The sequence below is a fragment of the Seriola lalandi genome, unplaced genomic scaffold, assembly GCF_002814215.2.
Source record: "Seriola lalandi dorsalis isolate HSWRI2012SDOR001 ecotype SW California unplaced genomic scaffold, Sedor1 jcf7180002054924, whole genome shotgun sequence".
Classification (NCBI taxonomy): domain Eukaryota; kingdom Metazoa; phylum Chordata; class Actinopteri; order Carangiformes; family Carangidae; genus Seriola; species Seriola lalandi.
This window is the reverse complement of record NW_019525476.1, coordinates 254,914-282,877: the sequence shown is the minus strand read 5'-3', so window position 1 is coordinate 282,877 and position 27,964 is coordinate 254,914. Positions and strand designations below refer to the sequence as shown.

General features: G+C 40.6%; 1 protein-coding gene across 5 annotated transcripts in view; it reads left to right on the top strand.

The window, feature by feature from the left end:
- Positions 1-27,964, top strand: part of plch1 (phospholipase C, eta 1) — a 59,294-nt gene that overhangs the window by 8,013 nt on the left and 23,317 nt on the right. For 3 of the 5 annotated variants that reach the window (XM_023431531.2, XM_023431528.2, XM_087169984.1), the window contains exons 3-8: positions 15,276-15,422; positions 18,968-19,211; positions 19,753-19,882; positions 22,934-23,104; positions 24,874-24,967; positions 27,575-27,778. In XM_023431531.2, coding sequence (XP_023287299.1) covers positions 15,276-15,422; positions 18,968-19,211; positions 19,753-19,882; positions 22,934-23,104; positions 24,874-24,967; positions 27,575-27,778 — 990 coding nt within the window. Of the gene's footprint in view, positions 1-686; positions 1,278-8,766; positions 9,090-15,275; positions 15,423-18,967; positions 19,212-19,752; positions 19,883-22,933; positions 23,105-24,873; positions 24,968-27,574; positions 27,779-27,964 lie in introns of those variants that run through there. The other 2 variants (XM_023431529.2, XM_087169986.1) reach the window with 2 other exon arrangements.

The following is a 27,964-nucleotide window of genomic DNA, read 5'->3' as shown; positions in this document are numbered from 1 at the left end:
CACACACACACGCACACACGTACACACACACACACACACACACACACACACACTGAGGGTACCACTGGTGCACAAACATGTCTTTTTGTCCCTCCAGACAGCACTAATCGATTTGGTAACCTCTGCCTCCGGCTTTTAGTGCTTGAACGCAACTGTACACTGTGTGTGTGTGTGTGTGTGTGTGTATGTGTGTGTGTGTGTGTGTGTGTTTGTGCGCGCGCATGTGTGTGCGCGCTTGCTTGCTCGGTCACTCTATAACTGTCTCCTGCAATCCTTAATTAAATGGCTTTAATGTGGACCAGTGAACAAGACTAATGTGGGAGCTCCAGACTGAACAAACTTTCATTAGGGAAATGAGGATCATACTCTCGAACCTGTTAACACACACAAAAACACGCTTTTTAACAGCTGAGAAACACCTATTAGGCTAATTCATGTTTACACAGATCTTGCGCTCACTGTTACTCGCTCTCTCTCTGTTGGCACTCGGACCTCCTGTTTGTGCGCCGCAGAGCATCCCTCACATTTCACGAAGCCCGTCCCCTGTTGTGTCTCTGAGGAAGAATTGATACATAAACTGAGAGAGACAAAGAGCGTGAAGTGGGTCACAGCAGGCATTCCTGCGCATTGGTGCCTTTTTTTTCCTCCTAAGAATGTACTCCGAGGAATAGCTGTCCATAGACAAACGAGCAGGCGGATGCGACACGAGTTCAGTTTGGTGGGGAATTCAAACTGTTGCCAAACAGCTGCACCGAAGCTGATGAAATGTCCAAATGGCCAACTCTGCTGGTTAAGTCACTGCTCTGTGCACGATCCTTCACCCTCGCTCTTTCCAAGCCAGTCTTAAACGCTTGCTTATTAACAACCACTCTCCCTCGGTCCACCGAGCGTGTGAGAAATCGGCTTATCGTTGTGCCTCTGTGTTGCGTCTGGTGAGTGCAGAGGATGTGCGCGCAGAGGCTGTGGATGTGAGAGGTTTGATGGTTTTGTGACTCCACTCTGCAGACTGCACAGGGAGGAAGGTGCCGAGGAGCAGTTTGTCTCTGGACTCGTTTTTTTTTAACATAAAAAGTGACACTTGAGCATCATGGCGCGCTTCATGTGAACGTCCAGTCATCATGGAGAAATGGACTAATCGGGCATGTTTTGATGGCATTCCAAACCGCTTCAACCAGGAAATAAAAATGATGTCAAAGGCGCATGGAGGGACCTTGTGAGACAGCTCCAGTCCTAAATGGCAGAACTTGAAGTTTGCAGAAATCTCAGCTTGGAGAGGGGTAAGTGATCATTTTCAAGCTTCTGGTCCTTTGGTTATTTCATCTTTCTGTCTCTGGAGAGGAAAACGCCGTGTGGTGCACGCATTCCTTTGGATCCCCACTACCCTATACTGCAAACAGGCTTTAGCTCATGCGTAATTTCTCTATTGCATAAAGCTGATTCTGATTCTAATTCTGATTGTTGTGGAGAAATTTCATCAACAAGGCGTCAACAAACACTTGAGAAATCTTAATTGGGGGTTGTCAATTTGCATTAGGAATTCATTGTGCCATGATGATTAGCCTACTGCGCATCGACAATATACGTTCACAACGTCAGAATTAATTAGATAACACCACTCAGTCAATTTATTTTTATGTGAATTTATAAATTGTTGACACATTTTGAGCTCTTAATGAAGAGCAGCAGTGGAGCAGAGGGAAACTGTCCCTGGTGCTGAAAATGCCCCTTTTTACATGTCACCAGGGGGCAGAAAAGCCTCTTAATTCGTCTATTTGACAAGACTTACTCTGCCCTCACTACATACAGCACATAGGTGTAGATGTGCCACATCCTGTACAATCCTGCATCTTCTGCACTGTTCACAGAAATCTACATTTATAGGTTTTGTTTTTTGCCTTGGTGAGAAGATGTCTGAGACACTGACAGACCACATTGCACTACCACATGCCACAGTTAAGTAACAGAGGTGGACTGGATTGTCGTTGGCATCAGCGGAAATAGGAGAGTCTTGAAACCCAGGCAAGACATGTTGAGCACCACACAATGTGACAGAGCTTTGGGTCGAGCTTTGATGGCAAAATTGAAGCCCCAGCTAGTCCCTGGGCTATTAGAGCGACCCTTTCGCTGTCTGCCGCACGCTGTCAAAAATATGGTGCATCCCTGGCACTTAAAAAGCAGGATGTGTCAAGCTGTCAGTCTTCACCCCTGCAGTACCCGGGTTTGTGTGTTTCTCTCTATGAGAGCATTGGGGTGTGAGGACGAGGGCCCCTGCGAACCTCAATGGAGAAGAAGGCTTTATTCATTTTGTCAACACTTGTGCTAGGACAAGGTGCATGGCACCATGAGCCCTTGCTGAGAGAGGAGAGAAAAAAATGATGGAGAGAGTAAGGTTTGGAGGAGCATGCACAGTTGTTAATCTCCTCCACATGGAGGAAATGGCTTTTCCATGTAAAATATGTTCTTTTCCACGTGTCTCTCCTGTACTGATGATGATGAATCTCAGCACGTTCCCTCTATCTTCTAACCCTTCCCCTCGTCTCTGCCTCTTCCTTTCTCTCGCTCCAGGGCAGAAAAACAGCTAACAGACACCGGGGGAGGGAACACGTTCTCATCCTTTTAGCTCTTCCCCTTCTTCTTATACCATTTCTTGTTAATTTCATATGTTTCCGTTGAAAACTGTCAAGTGCCAAATATCTGATCAGGCAGTTCCTTGATTAAATGAAAATATCTAGCCAATTTGAGACAGTTCTAGTTTGGCAATTATCTCAAATTAAAGACTGTAAACAATCATCACTGCTACTAGATGTAGCACTGAACCACCAGCATCTCAGACCAAAACAAATGCTTCATTGGCCACACCTCTGACCTCGCTTTGGCCATAACCAGCACTTGTTCTGATCCATGGTTGGACTGAGAAAGAAATTCAGCCTTGGACTTATCTGCTGGGACCAGCTGCCCAAATGACACTAATGGAGCCGGTAAAGACACTGATGGAACCAGTAAAACCTTTAAAAACTTTATGGATGTTTTGATAGGCCACTGGCCAACTGGGATTTGAGTCAGTAGTGCCCTGTGCTCAGGTCTTATCTCTTTCTTTGTTGGAGGCCTTTTTAGAATAAAAACGTGATTTCTTCAGTGGAGGAAATTCTGGAAAGTCGCTTTTCACCTGAACGCTGTTTCCTGCATCACAGGTGCCATCTCACCTGTGGGCAGTGCCTGTGTCTTTGTAAATGTGGGGAGGGCCAACGGCTTAACAGGGAGGGACTCATGCATCCACTATGGCCAGGAACGCACTGGTTGCATGGCATGTACATGGCTTCTGCAGATCGTCTTGGTTTTAATTTCGGCATCCACGTTAACGGGTTAGAGTGGACACACTGCCTCGCAGCTATATAATGTGATTTAGAGATTCCGCGTCTCACCTATTTTTTATTTGTAATGCACATGGTTCACAGGACAAATAGACATAGACATGGAAAAGACCAGTTTGTAGTGATACTGACATCATACCAGAAACATTACATACAATTTACACCTTTTACTATAGTTTCAATGTCTAGGCTGAATCTAAATATGGCACAAACATGAAAAATATAAATATCATATTTCTTAGCAGCTGCGTGTGGAGACAGTGGCATTTTAATGACATTTTCTGTCAAAAATAAATTAGAAATCCAACATTTGAGTAGCCTGCTGATGGCCATTATCCAAGGCAAACCCAGGAGAGCCACAGCGACGCAGCCGAAACGCACACGCAACGCAGGCAGTGTGTTCCCCATGTAACAAACACGTGCAGTATGATAAGAGATGCACACAGAGGGGGTGTGACTTCATTCTCTGCTCTGCCATTACTGCACTACATTTTTACTTAGAAAATAGTGGTTTGCTGCTATGTTAGTGTTAAAAATCTCATTTACAGAACATTAAAGGTATTGTTTTGGTATTGGTACTGAATCACAGGTAGCATCAAAAAAATTCAAATAATACAAAACCTCTACAAACCTCGTCTTTCCTTTTAACTGTTGTATCTAGTTTAAGAAAAATGTGTGTCACATCTATTATTCTGCCTTTCCCACAACATCATAATTTGCATTTACATTGAAATTCGCAGATAAATAACTGTATCTGTCTGCATGTTGACTTAGCTGCCAATACATCACATTTGTAATTGCATTTAGAATGAGAGTTCAATACATCAGCTTCTAAAACTTACTGGGATTTTTTAGGCTTCCATTATTATAAAACTGCAGCTGGGCAATTATCAAGAGCATTCGGAGTGCTCTGGAAACCTGTATCTAAGCTTGAAACAGAAGAAAATTATCCATAACCACCGGCTTTTATTTCATTTTCACCCATCCACTCAGCAGTTAATAAGCTACCTAGAAGCTTGGTCCACTCAGTCCAACACTTGTAGGCCCCTGAAATGAAGCACCAGACAGACAGGCAGTTATGGCTTCTCTCTAACATTTCTTGTGAAGTAGCTGAGATCAGACAGTTTGCATGGAAGTCTGGCTCTGCTGCCAGAGATACTGTATCTCAATCTACTCACAGTCATCCAGCCTAGCTTCGAGAGGAGGAAAGAAGAAGCTTGAACATTGCATGTGCACATAAAACCTGCACACACATGCTTACACACACACACACACACACACACACACACACACACACACACACACACACACACACACACACAAACACACACACATACAAACTCACACACACAGGCTTCCGCTCCCTTCTTTGATGTTAGTGCTGAACTCCTCTACCCGGGGAGTCCCCTGTAGCATCTTCGGTGAATGCATTATCATGCTGCAGTTGTCATGAGTTTATTTTTATTCTGGTGCTGCTCTACACTCTGCACCCATGGGGGACCTGGGAACCCATTTGTAGCATTGGTGACTTGAGCGCTGCCTTGAGCGCTCTTAATTAGGCAAACTGAGTGACTGTGAGATAAGAGTGTGTGTTTTCCCTCTTTTTGCTCTTCATTTCCCAGTGTTTCCCAACCTTTTATGTCACTAATAAGGCATATACCAAAATATTTTTGACTTCTTCCACACAGGTTTTGTGTTATTAGTTTGCTCTAAAAGGTATTTCTATTTGAATACATCCCCATTGGTGCCAGTAGTTTTCACTGCTGGTGAAGTGTTGAAGCTGTAATAGTGGAGAAACACTGCCACTGATAAACTGCCACTTTCATGAACACAAATAAATCGTTGTTAGTGAGTAGCAGCATTTTGTCAGTGTCGCTAAGGATTTTAATCTTCAATCATAACTGTTGCTTATTTAGTCATGAATATTGTAAAGACATAGATTTGAAGACTCGTTTTCAGGGGCTTTAATTTAATTCAATTCATTTTTTAATAGAATTTTAGGCCAGAAGCAAACAAAGGATCAACTTACTGTATAAGAGTCAGACATTTTTGGCAATATGCTTATTTGCTTCATTGCTGAGAGGTAGCAGAGAAGATCGATACCATTCTCTTATCTGTATGGTAAATATGAAGCTACTCTACAACTAGCGAATGGTTATCTTGGCTTAACATAAAGGCTGAAAACAGTGGGAACAGCTGGTCTGGCTCTGTCCGATGGTAACAAAACCCATCTGGCAGCTCCTCTAAAGCTCTGTCTTGTAAAGTATTGAGCCTGGCAAAGTTTTTGATCAAGATAGGAGATATTTTAGATGTATGCTCTCTCTATTTATTTATTTATTTTTCCACAGAACGCTTGCAGATGAGTTGTTGCTGTGTGACTCTGTGTTTCTTTGTGTGTGCAGTCTGCATGCTATATCTGCATTCATGCAGGTTACATCTGTGTTTCTGGTGGATTAGAGACCCCAGATGTCCCATAGGTATGAATGTGAAAATCTGTCTATCCATGTTAGTCCTGATTGACAACATTCATTTTGTTTACCTGCTCTCCACCTAATGCATGCTGGGAAAGGATCCAGGCCTCAGTGAAAAATGAACCAATGAAATGTAACTATGAACCATTCGGCCCTCATATAATGGGAGTGAGGGTTATGTTTGAATTCTTGGCAGGAAGGCAAGCACATTTCCATTTGGAGTTGGACTCCACCAGAGTCGTCCCTTGTCACCTGTTTGTAATTTTCATGGACAGGATCTCAAGGTGCAGCTGGGGGGAGGATTGTGTCTAGTCTGGGGATCTCAGAATCACCTCTCTGATCTTTGCAGACAAAGAGTCAAAGGGCGTCTGGGACGAGAGTCAGCAGCTCTAAGTCTGAGGCCATGGTTCTCTGCTGGAAAATGGTGGATTGCTCCCTTCAGTGGATTACTCTTACCTCAACTGAAGGAGTTTAAGTATCCCGGGATCTTGTTCACGAGCGAGGGTAAAATGGAACATGTGATTGATGGACAGATTGGTGTGGCATGAGCAGTAATGTGCTATACCTGACCGTTGTGGTGAAGAGGAAGCTGAGCCAGAAGGCAAAGCTTTTGATTTGATCTACGTTCCAACGCTCACCTATGGTCGTGAGCTTTGGGTAGTGACTGACAGAATGAGAAAGCGATCACAGGCATCTGAAAAGAGCTTTCTCTTTAAGGTGGCTGGTCTCACCCTTATGGATAGGGTGAGGAACTCAGGCATCTGGAAGGAGCTCCGAGGAGATCTCCTGCTCCTGCATGTTGAAAGGAGTCAGTTGAAGTGATTTGCGCATCTGATGAGGATGTCTCCTGTGCCCCTTCCATTGAATGTTTTGCGGGCATGTGCGACTGGTAGGAGACCCCGGGGTAGACCCAGAGCATGCTGGAGAGATTATCTCATTTGTCGTGGGAATGCCTCAGGCCCCTCCAGAAGGAACTGAAAAGCGTTGCTGGGGAGAGGGATGTGCTGGATTACCCTGCTTAACCTGCTGCCACTGTGACCCGACTCTGGATAAGCAAAAGTAAAATGAATGAATGGATTAAATGTCACTTTATTATTTGTTCATTGTGTATTATTATTATGCTTGAGTAAATATGAAAACCTCACTTTGTTGCCATCACACTGGTGGAGCTGGTTTGATTTTGCCAAGGCTTAAACTCAGTACTGTCACTGATATTCTGGCGACATTTGTCCCACATGGTGCAGTCTGATTTCCACACGCATTTATGCAGAAGTCATCACCGGTCACAGAGCTGTGTGCCTGATTTATTTAATTTCATAAGCTGTTGAGTATCCTGAGAGAGACAGTGAAACAGGATGAAGACTGGATGACATAACCCCAAATTCAGGAATATACTGTATGTAAGAATAAGATATGATGGGATTACATGAGGTGTAATTTGGGGTTTATCATTGTTGATTTATACAGTGATATAACATTCATGATGTATTTATCTCATCTGAAAACGAGACTAGACTTTTCCAACTGCATTTCTCTTGGATATGCCGGTTGATTGCTTTTTTGAACATATTACCAGATGATTCATAGATGTAATATATAGAATTGACTATAGAATGTGATGGTGTTAAATAAAAGACCATGCAGAGACAGTGGACAGATGTTAATAGTGTTTATTTCAGAGAGGTACAATGAACAACCCCAAAAATATAGCCCCAAAATGGATATACTGTATTACCCTATTCAGAATTGATGATATGTAATTACTGCCCCAAAGTACTGTAGTTACTTTTATTAGAGACTCTTTACTGACACTCTTCTTCATGCTTGCAGTTTTGCATCTTTAGGCCACTTCACTTGACATTCCTCCTGAGCAATTCCCAAAGCACACTACAGCTCTACCTCCCACTTCCCTACATAATAAGAATCAGCTGGCACCAGACTTGCATCCCTCTTGAGAGGTGTGTCCATCAAAGTGAAATTCTACTCTCCTTTAATTGTTTTTTTTTTTTTTTGTATGTGTTTTTGGTTACATCACTGCCACGTGATGCAGTAAGAAGGAGGAAATTATGAGCACAAGGTGACAGGTGTCAGAAGGCAAGTTTGTAATGGGTTTATTTTTATATGGAATTTATGATGTTGTTTGCATATTGTTTCGATTTTTGTGGAGCTGGCATGAGACTTGCGTCCCTCTTCAGATGTGTTTCCAACAAAGTGAAATTCTACTCCTTCATTTGTTTTTTTCACCATGGGTCCTCCATCAAAGTCCTTTTTTTATGGTATTGTGTTGCCCCTAAAAAATGGGATCTTCTTGACTGGGTGTTCGAGGACATGAAAATCTCAGTTGAATGTGGATGAAGAGGACTTCATCCCGCAAGGCAAAGCATATGTGAAATAGAAGGGCAGTTAGTACAAGATGGACAGATGTGTGGTCGGTGACTCTTCCTGTAGCACACACACCCAGACACACACACACACACACACCCCACATGTCAACCCATTAAATCTTTCTTTTAGTAGTGCATTATCACAAATGTTATGTCATCGTTCTTATCCCCGTAACCCACTGGTTGACCCTGATGAATCCAGCTGATTCGCAGTAACACGCATCTGCTGCACTCTCCTACCGTACTCTCCATAATCACTCCAGAAACTACACAATAAACAATACTGTAGCTGCTGAACCTTGAATATAAATCCGTGCGACAGGGTAGCGCGTTGGCAGCCACACTGACACAGCTGCACATGTTCTGAGAGACCTGCGAACATCAGAGAGAGATGCAGGAGGTGGGAGCGGGAGAAGAGATGACCAGGAGAAAGGTGGAAATGTGTTTGTTTTCAGAGAGAGAAGACTGTCAGATGAAGGTGCTGCCACAGATCAGAGCACAGCGCAGGAGACGATTTGGGAGTGTGGAAGCTTAACGTCTGAAGCCAGTCCGGAGTGTCCGTCAAGTGTGATGTGTGGAAACCCAAAACAGTTTTTTCAGAGCTTTTAGCTACAGGTGGAGCTGAATGTGTTGGGGGAAGTGGCTCCTACCGGCAACCTAATATTCTGCAGTGAACATGGAGGAAATTTATTCCTCACTTTTTGATCCCGGTGTTTTATCTGCTCATAAAGTTCGATCCACCTTCATTTGTGGTCCTGCTGAAAAATCTGCCATGTTAACTGTAGCGACTCTGCTGGCGCGTAATGTCTACCATATTGGTGGCACCGTGGCTGTACCACAAAAATGCAGGCTTACACAAATTGGTAAGTTAGTGTCTGCGTATGTGTATGTGTGTGAGTCTAGACACTATAACTCAGTGTGCCTTAGAGAACGAAACCCATTAAAACTTACATATATAAGTGAGTCTTTTTTCCACTGCCACCTATTTTTCACCTTTTACCCTTTTGTGTAAAAACCTCTTGTCCTCATATTTCTTTGTGACTGTGCAGGTTGTCTTCCGATGGCAAAATATGTGTATGTGGAAAAAACATATCGCACATTGAACATATATTGCTTGCTGGTGCTATTTATAGCACATGAAAAGAGCAGGAGCTCATGTTTATGTAACAGTATCCCCAGGGTGATCGAATTGCTCACTTTCTGCAACCATAACTTTGAACCTGCAGAAAGCTTGTCTTAATGAGCTGTTGCTCATTGCATGCAAGAGAAGGTTTGTCTTGTTTCTGTGTTGATTTCTGTGCGTTTTTCCACTCGCCATAGCAATAACCCACAATAATTAATGTGTAAATGTCATTTATTTTGTCCTGTGGACAATCAGTCAGCCAAAACTGAATCACATCTTGATTGAGCTTCAGCACACAAAGCAGACCTTCAGGTCATGAGAGCTAACAGGTGAAATAGAGCATTAAGTGAAAAATGATTACACCACGCCTCCATTCAGTTCTGTTTTGGTTTGATTGCTGTGCTCGTGTTTCGTCAACAGTCGAACTGGCTGGGATAATTCGGGCGGTGCCTTATGTTGCATGAATAGTGCATGAAGGATCAGACAGATGCTGTTGAATATGAATTCATGTAGTTATGAATAAATAAAGATAAGTCTTTGGACTGTGGACCACTCCACTCATCACCCTCTGACCAATTCTCAACAGAGGTCTCATGTAGAGCCGTTGAAGAACTGAAATATTAGCCCTGACTGATTATAAACTCCTAGAAATGAGGTGACAGCGACGGCTGCGATCTTATTCCATATTGAGATTTGAAATGACAGTTAAGATTGAACATGATGAATGAAAACTGCTAAGGATGATAATGTGATTGCCAGGTGCTCTGTGTTATGTATTTGCCGTCCTGGACTGATCTATATTGTATGGATCTAAGTGAGGATGGCCTTTGTTCATCAGGTTTTCACAAAGACGTTTTTATCACCTACCCCATTAAAATATGTTTGAATTGCCTCTGTGGCAAGACAAAGCTTTGATCTGCTCTCTCTGCTGTGTGCCGACAGAGATGATGAGTTTTTACACATACACACATGCATACACATAAACATAAATGCACTCCAGTAAATACATGCACAGAGACTGTTTTATTGAATGGGAAATTGGAGCCAAAAAGTAGGAGTCAGACAGAAAAAAGATGCTTTACATATTTTTTTTTTTTATTCCCATAGCTGGCTGAAAATCAAATCACATTTTCTGGAAAGAGAGACACTTGTGGATAACTTGCATATAAATGTCAGAAGACACTGAATTTGTTTTTTTCTGCTATGCCCTGCAAGACAGACAGTAGAATAAGACTGTAAATTTAATCCCTCATGCTCAGATGGTCTTATCATTAATGCTTGAGGGAAAATGGGACAAGAGATGAGTGTTGAGATGTGAAGAGCACTGATCTTTTGCTTCAACCATCATTGAGAGCCACTTATTAGTTTTCATCTTTGATTATGAGGCAGCTCCCCTCTCCCCGGCAGACATTAACCCTGATACTTTCTCTCCTGGTGTCTTTTACTTTGCAATCTTCAGCTTAACCAGGTTCAACTCTTAATGGTCCTTATCTTGTTGATGGAGAGTAAAGTGTGTGGAGAATGTTGGCAGAAATGTCAAGGATGAACAGGGAGAGATCGGTAAGAAATGTGAGGAGAAGTAACAATATGTACTGTATGTGCTGTTCTTTTAAATTGTGCTTCAACACAGAGACAAACAGATTATGAACTGATACCTGTACATGTCAGTTTCAGGAGAGCTGCCTCATGTTGGCTGTTGAGCTAAATGAAAAAAAAGCTGATTTCTGTCTTCTGTCTCTACGCTTACATATTTATACCCCAAGGGAATTGTGGGAAAATGGGCGTGCGTTCTCTAGTAATGGTCAATAGCGTACATTCACTTTAGGCCTGATTTATGATGTTACATATGTGAGCGCTGGGGATGTGTTGTTGGAAGCTTGTCTAATCTGAGTCATGGATTTTGTAGCCTGAAACAGCGTGAGACCAAAACCCCAGAGGAACATGTCTGTTCAGTGTAAGAGAGACTGTGGATATGATCAATACTTCCATAAACCCACATTCGATAGCGCCCTCCATCGAATTCCATCGTTAAGGAAGCTATGAATTTCAGTAGTGGCGTGTGAGATTAATAATGAAACGCGACCTATTTTCTTGTTTCTGATTAATTCTTTTCCCAGAGTCTCTTTGTATTTTCTGCGTCCCATTATTTTCTACTCTACTTATCAGTGTAAAGTACTTGCTCATGCATTATGAACAGATATGAGTTTGTATTAATCGCTTCAATGTGCTAAACATTCAAATGACTTCAAATAATTCACTATAGCATATATGATATATGTTGCTTGTAATCTTAATTAGTGTTGTAGTTGACAACTATGAAGTGTAATGAAGCCTTGAGCTAACAAAGTTAGTTAAAGTTAAGGAACCAAATATTTCCCTCAGATGATAAAAGAGACCAGAATTAAAAATGGATGAATACTGGACTTCATCAGGTGGAAGAGAAGCACAACTCCAAATGCTAATGTTGCTCTCTGTCTGCTGGATGACAGAAAAAAATAATGAACCATTATATTAATACCATTTGTTAAAGTGTAGTTCATAAAAAAACAAAAGACTTGAGGCAATTTTTAGTTGAGACTGCTTTGTTTTATTTGCACACAGTCTATGTAAACATCCAGAATCATTTGCATTTTACATAAAATTCAAGCATATACGCTGTGGTTTGCTACAAAAGATGACCTTTGCAGTCCATTAAACTTGGATAAAACCTAATCGCACCAGATCTATTAATCACTCACCGTTCAGCAATGGCAAGAAATCGCATCCACCTGGAGCCCAGATGTTTATATCTGCTCAGCCTTCAACAGACTTTTGGTTTGCCTTGACTGTGAGCTGAAGTGTCTCAGGATGGAGACTCGTCTTGGTCAGAACTCAAGTTCACTGCTTTATTTATGCAGCTGTTTGTTTCTCTCCCCACATATTCCATGGTGTTATCAACATAGCAGATTTTGTGTCCATTAGTGCATTCGTGATTTGTCATGCACCTTGGGAGATAATGCACAGGGCTCGGATTTATGTGCTTCTCTGTGTGTGTGTGTGTGTGTGTGTGTGTATGTGTGTGTGTATGTATGAGTGTGTGTGTGTGTGTGTGTGTGTGTGTGTGTGTGTGTGTGTGTGTGTGTGTGTGTATGTAATACGGTCCCTGGAGTGAGCATTTACAACTCGAGAAATATTGAGAAAAAAATTTGTGTCATTGCTAAGTCTGCCTTCAGGACAGAGAGCCTGTTAGCGAGTACTCTACTCAGCATGTGCTCTGTGAAGTACGCTTAAATATGCTGCGAATATCATGCGAATACATGAGAGATTTGACTTTGGTTGTCTTTGAAGATAATCACCCATGTCATCTTAGAATATCCATTTTTATATTTTGTGTGCGTGTGTGTGTGTGTGTGTGTGTGTGTGTGTGTGTGTGTGTGTGTGTGTGTGTCCTTATAAGGATAGAGAGATTAAAAAATGTTCTACAGCTTTAGAACCGTTTTGGATTTTCTAATTTTTCCAAGGAGCTAATAGATTGTTTTGTAGTTTCAAACCCTGAGGAATTAGGTTCTCTTTCTTTTTCAGTTTTGGTCTTCCAAAAGAAAGCAAGAGTCCTGGACCTTTCAAAATTCGTTTTCACAGTTATTGAAGCCACTGTCCTTGGTTTTATATATATCATCTATGCCTTGCTACAGATTTATCGTGGCAGTCCACAGAGAGTTCCTTGGACTTCATGGCTAGGTTTTTGTTTTTGTCTTAACATGCAGTGTGAATTTCATGTCAGCAATTTTCTAAACTATGTCCAATCAATTCAGCTTCCAACAGATGGACTCCGATCTCTGGTAGTCATGTCTACACAGAATAATTGGGAGCAAGCAATCAGTGTATGGAGTACTTTTCATCTTTCTGTGTAGATTATCATCATATAGCGCCAGGAGTTTAAGTGTCTCTTAGAGGTTGCCTTGTACAAGGAGAATCCATCCTTCCACCTGGAGGACTTGGCTCCAGCCTTTGTGTTGACAAGCATTCAACCAACTGAAGTGCCCTTAAATAAGTCTGTGAACTCTGAGCACCTGCAGAGAGAAAGCTGTAAAGCTGACAACTCTAACAAGGCACTTTTTGGTGTCACTGAAGTATACAGTGTATTGAATCTTCTCGTGTATCTTCTCCATTGTGACCAGCAAAACTTTTATTAGAGAAATGATGGATAAGAATGGTTTATACCAGGCTTAACGTCATCTGTGTAAAATTAATGAAGTGAATATGTGTCACTTATGTTTTGTACACTGTTATCAGGTGCGGTGTGGTTCTCTCACTGCAGTCAGAAGTTAATTTTAAACTAAACTGAACGAGGGGGAAGAGAGTCTTGTGAGGAGAGTGGGACTTATGTCTCCTTCTGCATGTAAACAAATGGCCTCAGATAGTAGACACCTAAATACATCACAGCCAAGGTTGTACTGAAGGAATTCTATTAATTGAAAATTAACATTTCTTCCCGCGATCTGTTAACGTTTGATCTTTTTTTTTTTTTTTTTTTTTTTTTAAAACTCTTCATTTACTGTTTTAATATTGTGGCCGGTGTATATACATACTGATGCATGTAAACATAGACTTATTGCATGCATACATGAAAGCACACGGTACATGCACAACCAACCACACACACTAATACACACAAACACACACAGGCATGTGCGCACACACTCCACTAATGAGGATGGAAATCTCCCTGCCTCTCTGTTGTTCCCCGTCTGTATCCCTGCCACCGGCTGTCATGAAAAGTAAAAAGTTTGAAGTTTGGTCTTTTATCCTTTTCCGATGCCGGACTGCGCCTGGCAGTCAAGCAATCATTTCAGTCCCTCTTTTCTTCTCTTCAGAACACTGCACCATTATTTTCCCTCTGCAAACATTCTCCTGCTCAATTCAAGTGTCTTTAATTGAACCTTTACCTACAGATGACTGCCAGAAAAATTGAGTTTCTCTTCCAAGTACATGATGCACATATATATTGTATACCACAGTGCAACAATTCATTGCAAGGGCAGACAGTGAAGTGTCATCACCTCGCGCCCTGTGTGAGAATGTGTGTTGATGTTGAAACTGATGGAGAAGATAAATATATAAATGCCATAGTATTAAAAACAACCATAATGCAGTAGCAATTAGTACCAACACCTTGATACTCAACATTCAATTCAGCCCGTTTAAAGGGTGAATTCACCCAAATCACAAAAAAACAAACAAACAAAGAAACAAACAACAAAAATGTTTTTACCTGTGACGTGTTTGAATCAGCAGCAACATTTCATTCCAGAGTCCATTTCCTTACTGCTGTGAATGATCCACAAACCTTAATTAGGCAAATTTAATTCCAACTAGTTTCTACCGAAGAAATTATTCCAATGAAAAGTGTTCACAGTGAGGTCTCTGAATTTTTAAAATGTTATTTTTCATTGCAGCGAACCCCCAAAATGAAATTGCTTTGGGGTAGAAGCAGACATTTCAGAGACTATCAGAAAATCCAAGCAATTTTTAGTTACATCTTGGAAACCGATGAAGCAGCTCAGTCGTAGTTTCCACCTGCCTCAGCATGAGGCAGAAATTTTCTTCTCCCCGAGCCTAGAGGCCCTCTGTGAATCTTAGAACAGAGAGACACACATTAGCTATGTCTCTCTCTCTCTATGAGATCTCTCTGTTCCTTCTCTGAGCTGCTTTCAGGAACAGGTCAGTGGATAACAGAAAAAGCAGCCCTGTGTGTTCACATAGTAGCATCTCTGTTGTAGTTTGGACTCTGACCCACATCAGCTGCTGCCTGCTCCACTAATTGTGCGACTCTGTGACACTTTGCCTTACCTATTCCTGAGAAAAGACAGATAAAGACAGACACCTGTTCCTTTTGTGTCTTAATATAGTGCTCCACTGACCCCAGTGTTTGTGTTTTTATCTCCAGTGGAGCGATGCATGAGTGTGATGCAGTCCGGGACACAGATGGTAAAGCTGAAGACAGGATCCAAAGGGCTGGTGAGGCTCTTCTACCTGGATGAGCATCGCTCCTGCATCCGCTGGAAGCCCTCACGCAAGAGTGAGAAGGCTAAGAGTGAGTATGCGTGCACACATACACATTATTTCTACTCTACAAGAATGCTTTTGTAATTTTCTTTTAAAAATGATCAAGATGTGATATGCATCCCAGGCTTATGGCTACCTTTCAAAGAGGAGACCTCCATAGCATATTGTTTGCCCTCTCTCTCTAACTTATTTCTGTCCTGCTTTTGACTTTCATTGCTTATGATTAGTTTGTCAAAGCACTTTGTAAACAATGTTTTTAAAAGGGGCTATATAAATAAAGTTGTTATTATTATTATTATCGTTATAGCCTGCAGTGGAACTGTCTGTTTTGAGGACAGACTGGGAGTCTTTCAAAAATGTTTTCAACATTTAAACAAATTTCTACTCTGAAAATAATCATGTGGTGTTGTACTCTAGAACTAGAGTGACAAATCGACGAAAAACACTAAAGTATCTAAAATGATAAGTGTGTATAATGTATGCAATGTGGCCGTAAACCAATATAGTTGTAGGTACTTTAATACTATTGTTTCATTATAGTTAATAATTATAGAAAAAAATCTTCCAACATTTTTTAAAACCCTTTGTGTACGTTCCACCCACCACAGAAGGATTGGGTTTGATGCCCTCTGAACTGAAAACAGGTAGGATCTGAAATAGATGCTGCACCACTGCACCTTGCAGTCGTATAACAATCCACCACACTGCACTAAATTCACTGAACCTTCACAAAGGGTGTACCCTTACAAGAAGCACACCAACACACCGAAAGACTCGATTTCCTCTCAGACTCAATTCAAAATTCATCAAAGATTGAAGCCACAGCCTCAGACATTCAGAACAGTCAATACTGTACCAGTTGGACACAGAGTTCCTTAGAGCATTTCAGTCTTTGGATATTGAACTTCAGATTTCTGTGAGCCTAGTAAGGATTGAACCCACATCCTTAAAATGTCCAAACACTCTAACACCCTTGATGAATGGTTATCAAAGCCTTTGAGTGTTTCCTTTAGGTGTTGGACTTTACACTTTACAGAGTGGTCCTTTATCACTGTGAGCTGTTTGACCAAATACACTGAAGCCTCGTTTCTTGGAGCTTTTGACTCTTTCCTTTGGATATTTTAATCCAATTGCAGAGAGTATCACACTGATTGATCCCTTGACCTCAAAACTTCATTTTTTCTCTGAGACATTTGGTCAGAAACCAAATGTCTTAGACCTTTTTGATTCTGTTGTTTGGAAGTCTGACTTCAAAATCCATAAGCTACATGAAAATTGAACCCACAACCTCATAATTTGAAAACTTTCCTCTGTCACTCTGAGCCATTTGGTCAGTCACTTACAAGCCTTTGAGTCTTCACTTTGGCTGTTGGACTTCAAAACTCACTGAGGCTCAAAAAATCAAACCTCAGAACTTCCAAGCAGTCCTCCAACACGCTGAGTTATGTCGTTAAGGACAGGACAGTTTCAATCTATTTCTTGGACTGTTTCCCTTGGGTGCGGTCCAAAGGAAAAGTTGGGATCACCATTGGCAGATCTTGATGGCCAAGGGGAAAGGTATTGGAGTAACTGGACTATTCAGTAGTTTTGAGTTTTTGGGTTTGATCTCTGTGAAATGCGTTGGAATTTTTAAGTCCAGTGTCCAAAGAAAAGAATCAAAATCTCTTAGAAATAGAGCTCAAAGGAGAGCTATTTTGTTCAAATAGGTCAGGGAGTGACAAGACAGACCTGGTCTCTTGAGGTCTTTGGTTTGAGCCTCAAGATCTGCAGTGAATTTTAAGTCCAGCACAAAAACATTCAAAGGCTTTAGAAAATAAGGGTAAAGTGTCTGACCAAGTAGTTAGAATACTGCTCGTACATTTATGGATGTGAGGTCGAAATTCACGAGGCTGCATTAATTTTGAAGTCCAAAACCCAAAGTAAAAAGTGCTCAGGGAGAAGCTCCCAGTGCGAAGGGGACTTGGTGGTGTGCAGGGGCTGTTCATGACTGTAAAGCGCCGGCAGTGCAGTGTATGGTTTGAATCCTGCTCATTGCTGGTACCTGCAGCATCAAAACCAATCGTGCTTCAGAGGTTGAGGCACACACACACACCACCAGCTGCCCAGTTCTTTCTTTGAATATGAGCTTTGAGAGTGTGTGTGTGTGTGCTGTCTGTCTGTCTGAGCAAGATCAAAATAACGCTGCCATATTGTTACTTTCAGTCATAGTAGAATTTCAGAAATGAGGTTATGTAAAGGGATGAGAGAAATGAGCGTGATGGGGAAAATGGGCATGCATAATTTTGCTATGGATTATTACAAAATACACTTTTTAGGCTGGTGAGAAGCAATTAATTGAATAAAATCTTGAAAGCATTAACTCTTTAATCTGTCGGTTGAACATAATCGTGTTTCTCAAAACACAACACGCATTAGTGCACTGATGAGAGACATAGCTGGATTGTTTTATTTGAATGAGACACCTTCAACAGCAAGTTATAGGCTCACACCTGAGAGATCCTGTGAAGAGAGCAGGAGCGAGCTGAAGAGACAGATAAAGCACATGTGTAAATACATGTCTACTGCAGGCTGTTTCCCTCTCCTAACAAGGACACAGAATCAAAGCTAGCTAAGTTTATACTCCAATCTCATTAGACTGCGATACACTCTGAAGCCCACATGGAATTGGCTTCTCTGTGTATTTTTACACATGCCAGAGAAATGCAGAAAGTGTGGAGATTGCATAATGCTATTCATGGCTTATTGCTGATCATGGTTTCATATGTCAAAGAGGAATACAGACTTTTTTTTTGCCAATTATTTCAAGTTTTTTTTCTTTTTTTTTTTTACACTTGACTGCTGTCTGCTCCAGTCATTCCTTTGTCATTAGAGATACACCACTCCAAAGTTTTTCTCTTCTGAACCTAAGACATCTGCTTAGATCTGATATCAGTGTGCTCTTTTTTTCTAAATTTAAAATCTATATATTTCATCTTTCTTTCATCTTTTGAATAGGATTTTTTTAAGGTAACACATTGCAAGGGATTGCTGTGGCACATTCCTTTGACTGAATGACAATACATAGTTTCTTTTTTTTTCATAATTTCCAAGAGCCTCTGGACACTATAGTTTTTCAAACAGGAGTAAACAGTGCATTTGTTGGGGACTATTTTCAGCTGTGGATTAATACACATTTGATGCTCTAATGAGTATTTATGATGTATGTGGGATTGGCTCAAATTAAACTGAAGTGTCTGTGTTCATGGTAATGAAGGAACATGTAACCCAGTGCAACAGTGTGGCTCATTGATGTATTTTTAATAGCAATAACAGGTCTATGGCACAGAGGAGTAGGCTGCATCAGGCTCCAGCTACACAGGCATTACTTGCTAGTATTATAGTTGGTCTCGGTCTTTCTCTGGGATTTCCTACCAATGGGAAAACAATAGAATTTCACCGTTCATTCTTTAGGTTGTAATTCAATGACAGAAATCAATAATTCACCCATCAAGTTTTTTTTGGTTTTAGGCCTTTTAACAAATAATCAAAGTAGTCTTTTCTCTTCCTTTCCATCCCACTTCTTCTCTTGATCAGTCACCATTGATTCGCTGTACAAAGTGACAGAGGGCGGTCAGTCGGACATCTTCCATCGTCATGCAGATGGCAGCTTCAACCCGGCCTGCTGTTTCACAGTGTACCATGGAAACCACATGGAGTCCCTTGACCTGGTGACGTCCAATGCAGAAGAAGCCAGAACCTGGATAACTGGCCTGCGCTACCTGATGGCCGGGATCAGCGATGAGGACTCACTGGCCAAACGGCAGCGTACACACAACCAATATCCTTTAAGGAAAGACTTACATACAAATCACTGTTGTCAGGAGAAACACAGCGCACTGTCAAGAGCAGACCAATGTTCTAGGAAGGAAAGAAAATGTGTTTATGTGATTTAGTTTGAGAGATTTTTTTCCCCCTTCAGTTCAGATAAAAACACTAAATTTTTCAAAAGAAAATCCTTCTCCAGAAAGTGAATTTCAAGGTTTTGACTTGCTAGGAACTCGGCAAGTGGCATATTTAAGTTTTATTGAGCTTCATCCACCTGTAACCCAGCATTCATGGTCAGACACACTTGTTAATGTGGATCACCTTGAAAGAAAAGTCTGAGTTTTCATTTGTTTATAGTCAGACGGGTTTGTGTAATCACATTGCTCTATAGGCTTAAACATAACCATGATTCACAAAGACAATATTGACTTGAAATACATGAAATAACACAGACAGATTAACTATAGTTATTAGATGCACAAATGATGGTATCCACATATAAACAGTCTCCATATGATAAATACCTAATTTTCCTTAATGTGTGTGTCTGTGACGTGGATGAAGCAGACGTTTGAGGAGGCTGATAAAAATGGAGACGGTCTCCTGAACATCGAAGAGATCTCCCAACTTCTCCACAAGCTGAATGTGAATCTGCCACGCAGGAAGGTCAAGCAAATGTTTCAGGTCAGAATCTGGAGCCGTTTTATTTACTGCCAAATCCTGGCAGGTACTTAATAAGTAACAGTCCCCACAATCTTAACATAAGGCTGCAGTTACAGTCACCATTTTACGCCTCACATATACATTAATTGCTCTTACATTCCTTTCAGAAGCTTCACCATAAGGGAAACATTCATATATCTAGCCCTTAATTAGAAAAGGATGCTTGAATCCATTTTAACCTGTAAAATTCCTTATATATAAATATTTAAGATCACTGATGTTCGCATTTGTGTAATTTAAATAAATGACCAAGAAATATTTCATGTGTTCATAAGTGAGAGAAACACTTTTAGAGGAAAAGGATGAAGTAGTTTAAGGAGTGGTCTGCTTCAATTTTTTAAAACAGAAGTCACATTGAGTAATGTCAAAAATCCACACTCAACTTTTCTAAGGTGAGTAGTAGCATGCAGTAACACAGTGCAGTGCTGCGGGCAATTATTGTTCAATTTCTCACTTTTTCATTTTCTTGTTTTATTAACTATACAACAAAAACAAATTGCCTTCGTTCTAGCAATTGACTGATGATTGACTTTGAACAATCAATGTAGTTAATTATGACAGTTTATTATGCAGATAGAGATGGTTTTGTTTGTTTGTGTTTTGATTGATGTTTTCATTTGGATGAGGGTGAATTGGTCAATTTTAGGGTCGTACTATACAACAGACTGATTCGCAGACTTGCAGACTCAAAATGCAGAGATTGGGGCAAAAAATAGCTGTTGCTTAGTCAAAGATACAAAAACCCCCCAAAATACTTGTTACCCAAATTAAAGCACTCAGACTGTAGAAAAAAGCAAAGGGATTAAGATTACTGCAAGGGCAGATATAACCTAACCAGGGTTGGGGAGTTGAGACAACAAAGACAAAGTGATGATGCTGGCTGCAGTGTAAATAAACTGGTATTTGTTTGGCTGTTTTCCCTATCCCAGCACCACAGCTTTGCCCCCTGACACGTCCATCTGTCCATGATGACATTAGATAATAAGGAAACAGTAATACAAACCTTTAATCACTGATAAGTCCCAGTGTTCTTAAAGCCCCCGAGAAAAATTACTTTCAAATCTAAAGTACGTCTCTCTAACATCAAATATTCCTGACTACATAAGCAACTATCTAAGTTAAATTTGGAAACAAAAGCACATTATGTTATTATTCATGAAGCATTTAATGCTTAAAAATTCAGCTATGACATTCAGTTATGACATGTTTCTTCATCAGAAACACGAGGATGTGGGCAGTGCTGGCAACATAAGGATATTATTGCAAAATTGTGATTGGTGCAGGAAATTAATTGAGGTCACGTTTTTTCATGCCCACTTTAAACCAGTGAGAGGAGCACAAACAGCAACTCATTCACAGAAATCGCTCATGTGAAATTAAAATAAAAATAGTTCTAACCTAAATGTTGTGTTCATGTAGGAGCCATCAAGAATCATATGAAGCTGATTTGAAAAAATTGGTTTTCAGGGCCTTTAAACTTCCAAATGGATATTATGACAACTGACTGACAAGAGCAAATCCTTATTTCAGCTCAGAGTGAGCTTAAAACTTGGAATTGAAATTGTCATGCACTATCTATTTTTGAAATTTGCTAATATGATAAAAATATCCAAAGTGTCCTCTAAATGCTCTTCTCCACCACCAGTAATTCAGAGTCGATACAGTGAATCTGAAAGTTTTTATCTGTTCATAATGGGCTAAACTGTCATTTCACACCGATAATCGCTCCATTCTCTTGAATTTAAATTAGATTTCATTCATTTAATCCTTTCTATTTAAACTTTGGACGGCAGCGTTGCGACCGGAACAGCTTGTGGAGTTGCTTAAAATACCATGAATCTGTTTGTTTTCTGTCCATGCATTTCTGATCAAGTCTATCACAGTAATTTATCCTGCAGGTTACGTGTAGACTCTGTCTGTGATCGAATCCCCAGTGCCCACAGCGAGCTCATTATGGGAGTGTGATGGAGGCATTAGCTGGTATTATTAGATTTGGTGTGGAGTCGAATGGGCCCCCTGTGAGATCCAGGTAATATGAGAAACTGGATCCCAGGGAGCAGACGGAGAGGAGTGGCGGGATAAAATGAGTGGCAAGCCACATGCGGTGACATATGAGGTTGGGAAAAGGAAAAATAGGTTGGAGAGGTAATGGGTTTGTGTCATAAAAGCTGGTACATTGTGTGTGGTTACTGGTGTGAATTTGTGGTTGTATTAGTGTGAAAGGGAGAGCACCATGGCAAGAGATGGAGAAAAGATGAGACAGTTTGCAACCGCACATGTGCACAGCTGTTCCCGTGTGCACACCTTCACAGCTCAAGTCTATGCATTTTCTAATTTTAAACTATATGCATTGACCGGTATAGTGTCAGGGTTGACTCACAGTAAATATTGATTTTATGCCATTTATTAGAGACTGATAATCAGACTGACTTATCATTCATCGTGACTCATTATATTTCACTTGAGACATGTTAGCTGATTTCTTGTGAGGAGAGAACGTTATTCTGTTTTGTTTTGCCCTAACCAGTGAGTAGTGAGTGACATATCCATCACACCATCATTTGCAGCAGGCACAGAGACTGTGGTGCAAGGAGCAATTTTTTAAAATTATTTATTTATTTATTTTTAGTAATTTGACTTGTTCAGCTGCGTTGATTTTACTCAGACTTGGTTTCATATTTCTGTTGCTATCTTCCATGAATGTAGCTAGGTAGCTAGCAATCCATGTAAGAGGATGATCTAGAGCATGCAGTATTCTCCATGAAACTTATGTCCATGACCTACAGAGGAGACATATAATATACTTGTTTCTTGATTCGCAATTTTGACTAGTATTTTCAAAAATTTCTGTTTGTTGTTTCGGATGAGGACTGTGCGAAGCAAACAAATAGAATCACAATGCAAGCCATGTGTTTGGAGTTTGTGTAGCGTTTCACTATGTCTGTTTTTGTAGTTTTAGTGTAACCATTAAAATGGAATAGCTTGAGACGTATCACTTCCTCACCCACACAGGAAGCAGACACGGACGATCAGCAGGGCACGCTGACATACGAGGAGTTCTCGGTCTTCTACAAGATGATGTCTCTGAGGCGGGACCTGTTCCTGCTGATGATGGCGTACAGCGACAGGAAGGACCACCTGACAGCGGACGAGCTGGCCAACTTCCTGCGGAATGAGCAGAAGGTGAGAGGTCACACTGGTCATACTGGTCTGGGGTTAGAAGCAATAAAGTTCTCTGCCAGTGATGTTTAACGCCGACACGTTTTTTATGATGAGGTGTCCAAACTACTTTTCGTTCGAATAAGCTATTTCCTTTTGAGATCCAGCTGCAGAAAAGAGATATTTCTCTTCACCCTCTCCTTAGTCTAACACGTAACTCCTTCTGTCTCAGCTGTCTGCCCAGAGGAGTCTGCTCCTCTAAGACAATCCATCACGCCTGAAATTATTTTTTTTCTCTCAGTTTTTTCTTTGTGTCTCTGACACACTCTTCCTGCTCTTACATTGCAATTTTTTATTATGCTGTATTTATCGTCTCCACCCTGTGATACTCTGCATTAATACTTTTCTTCGACTGAATAGCTGTTTTGACATGGCTGCAGCAACAAATTAATTGTGAAAATAAGATGTCATGCTGACTTCATTTAGCTTTTAGACTGGGATTAAATCATTGTTATTTACTATATTTCAAAGAATAAACAGGTGTTTACACATTTTCTTATCTTGTCTACTGTATTTCATGCTGGTCTCAGACAAGTTAGAACGCTTTGTAACCAACTAGGTCACTTCATAAACTAACCGTACAATTCTTGGACAGGAAACCACAATGTTGTCATCACTTTGTTGTTAAGTAAATACAACATGATGAGTTTTGAGAATTGAACCTTTCATTTCGCTATTCGTCCGGCGCCTAGAATAACTCACTATATTGCACCGCCGCTGCTTAAAACATTTGTACAACTAAGCTCAGAACAGATGACCAGAGCCTCAAGGTCGACTCTTAGGGGAGAGTAAAGAATCCCTATGAGCAGCTCTGCCTTTACACAATCTGCCTTTCTAAAAAAAAAAGGATTTTAATTAATTTGACACACAGTATTCACCTTTCACATTCATTCCGTGTCAGACTGTCAACATAAAAACAAGTCTAGGTATAAACCTAGTATACGACTGGCTTCCTAGCTGCTCTGGAGCTGCCAGGAAGCGGAGCCACGCTTCCAATTCACTGAGCCTCGCCTCGCCTCGATAGCAGCAATTTATTACATGTACCATTATTGCTAAAGGAGACAGAGGAATAAATATTAGACACACCGAGCAAGAGAGAGCAGGAGAGTGGGATGGAGAGAAAGAACCTATCTGTAACTGCTAAGCAAAAGAAACTAGCAGATCTCAGAAGCGTATAAACAACAGAAAACACATCAGCACAGCAATCAAAGCCCAGTTTAGAAATAAAGGGTTTTTGTCTTCTGAAACGTTAGAGGGCTTTTAATTTGAAATGGTTACAAGAAGTATTGAGTATTGTAACCATAAGTATTGTATTTACGCGTGGAGGGCAAACGATCAAAATGAGGCTTCGTACTAAAATACCAGTATGACTAATATCAAACCGAGGGAATTAGAAATAAAAGTCTGCCTCTAATATATGTCTGCTGAAAACTGCTGTGGATCCGCTTTAAATGCCCCCCTGAAAACGGTTTGTCCCAAATCATGTTAAAGAGCAATGGCCAATGGGAAAAGTCCAACACTCACAACTATATCACTCACTCAGTCATGGACAGTCGTGAAACTTGTATTTATGTTACTGTACTTATTGTATTGCGTCTGACTATCCAGGGACTGCACATGGAAATTAGCTCTTAGCTCAGTCTGGTACATGGTACCACATGATTGATCGATAAAAATCAATAAAAAACTAAACTAAACTTAACCTTGGGTTTGTTCATCTTTTTTCTCTGCAGGTGGCCAATGTGACTCCAGAGTACATTGCAGAAATCATTGACAAGTTTGAGGTATCTGACGAGAACAAACAAAGAAGCGTTATGGGGATTGAAGGTAACGTTCTCCCATTTCACCATCCTCTTTCATGACTTAGTTTTCACTCCCTCAATTCTTTCCTTTTTTCATATTGGGGTCGTTCATTGTTTATCCTTTCAACTTATTGTATCTGTCATGGTACATCATCAGTTTTCATTAGTTACTCTGTTATTTATTATTTTATTCATTCATTATTTTATGTACTCACATAGTCATACCGCTTATGCCATTTCAAGTTCAGGAAATGTGTGAGTCAAACACAGTATATGGATTATGTGCAGCAAATCAAATTTGTTTTTATAATAAATAAATGAATTAAGTTGTGTCATGCATAAAACCATGCCCTGCCTGCATGACCTTACAAGACTCCATACATTCATATAAGACAGACTCAGGATGCAGTCTATGACAACAAAAAACCAAATGATGAATACAAAATCATTTTTTACAATCAGACTTTCAGACCTCAGTTGATTACAACAAAATTCACAAATCACTGACAAAAAAGACTATAAATTCACCATGCCTCCTTTCCGAAGCTTTTGAGTCTAAATACATCAAAATTAAACAAGTATTCCAACATAACTGTTTAATTGAAGCTTGAAATTACAAAAGAAAATGGGAGTGGCTTTCCACAAAGGGCTTATTCCCTGAATGGTTTTGAATTGCCCCCCCCCCCATGGCCAAGAGAAAAATTTAAGTGCAAAGGAATAATAATTTTGTCACTACTGTTTTTAAATCCAATATCAAATTTACCAATTAATCTTCTCCAATAAAATTTCTATTAACCCAGGTTTTATCATTTACGGTGATAACTGCTCAAAATAAAAACCTTAAATCTTGACAATGGGTGTCTAAAAAGACAAAATAATGACAACTTGGGGATTTTGTCTTCAGCAAGTGTTCATCTCTGGATGTCATTTTAAGTAATGCCACAAGTGACTGGAAGGTGAGCTTAAGGGAGAAGAAGGAGTGAGGACTGAGCACAGTAGCTGGAGTGAGAAAGTGGGAAGTCAGAATGAGGGTGCAGGGAAAGAGAAACAGAAATGTGTGACAGAAAGGAGCGGAGTGACTACGGGGAGAAGAGATGAGAGGAGGAAGAGGAGGTGGGGTGAGACTAATCTTGTCATTGGAGGCATGAAGGCTAACACTATATGTGTCTGGCTGATCAGACCAGTATGCCTGATTCCCTCCCTGTAGGCCTGAAATGTGTGTGCTTAAACAAGCATTGTGCACAGATGTGACAGAAATGTTCAAACAGATTTACATTATCATCTTTTTACAGTGTGATGAGCTGTTACCTACATTATTTGGTCTCTTGGCATCTGTTGGACTGTATATACGTAGTATCCAGTATAGTTCATATACATATTCATGTCACATGTCAATGTGGATTTAGCCAAAATGGTACAGTGACGAGATTGCATGTCCAGTCTAATCATGGACTTTCCATAGCAAAAATCTCTCTCTATATTTGCATCACATTTTTTCATTTCTCTTCCAAATCCAGTTTATCCACATCAACTGTCTCCCTCTTTCCCTCGTCTGCTTTCTCGCTTATTTCCGATTTCTCTTGCTCTTGGTATTCCTGTCTCATTTCCATTCCTCCTCTCTGGATGAAAGGATGCTTTCTTCTCTGTCACTCCTCTTCATGCTGTTGGCACCTACAAAAAAGTTGAAACCACAGTAGTGTGTTTTGAATGTGTTTGTGTCTGTCATCTGTCAGTATTTCCTGGAGCTCATACTGCTGATGAAGAGATGTATAGATGTCACTGTTAGAAGCTGTTAAAAGTTGCATGATATGATCTGGTTGCTGGGAGTTTGAAATCAAAACGTTTTTTGTGTCACTTTTATATCAGGATGTTGAAAAGCAGGCAACAATTGGTTGCTGTAAATCTGAGGCAGGAGGGATGCATGAAAAGCAATATTTAATGTTATTTTCTGAGTTCCACCATGACCTCTGCTACTGACTTCAATATATTGATATGTTCACTAACAATGACCAAGAGTCTACCGCCCACTAGCAGCTCTGTGAGACTGTATTAAGACACAGAGGCGCTTTTATCAAAATGCTGACATGAGCATGCTAACAAGATGACAAAGCTAACATGCTGATGTTAGCAGGCATATTTGCTAATTAGCACTAAATGCAACGTACGGTTGAAAGGGATGGGAATGTCACAAGGGGAATGTCATTTGTGCCTTAGATATTTCACTGAATGGTCGAAAACATTGACCTGCTGGTGGTGCCGGGTAAAGAGTCAGGAGATCATTAAAGTCATTAGAATTCATCCTCTGACCACCATGAACATGTGTACCAAATGTCATGGCAAGCCATCAAATTTTGTTTGAGACATTTCAATTAAAAAATGTATCAACTTCACAGAGGTACTAACGTGAGTAGGATTCATGGTCTTGGAGTAGTGAATGTCTGTACAAAATTTCATATGTCAGTCCATCCAGTAGTTGTTGAGATATTATCAGCTGATGCTGCCGTTCACAGAGCCATGCCAATCTCCGAAAAAAAGCTGCAAAACAGAATTGACACTAAGCTGAATTCTGCAATACACTGATTCCCATTGTAATTTTCAACTTTTTTTTCCATTTATGTGTATTTATCTTCAGGTTTTACAAGTTTCATGCGCAGTCCAACATGTGACATTTTCAACCCTTTGCACCATGAGGTGAATCAAGACATGGAGCAGCCGCTCTGTAACTACTTCATCGCCTCCTCTCATAACACATATCTGACTGGAGACCAGCTTCTCTCCCACTCCAAGACGGACATGTACGCCTGGGTGCTGCAGTCCGGGTGCCGCTGTGTCGAGGGTAGGCGTGTGTTTACATTTAAACCCAATTTAGGATCCTTGTATTGTTCGTGCTGTCACACTGTCATGTCTTACTGGGACACTTGGATAGAACAGAATTGTTAATGTTATTAGTAACAGTAATATGTTTGCTGGGGAAATTGCCTATTGTGATTGGACGAGGTTGCTTCAATGGCTCCTTATTGCA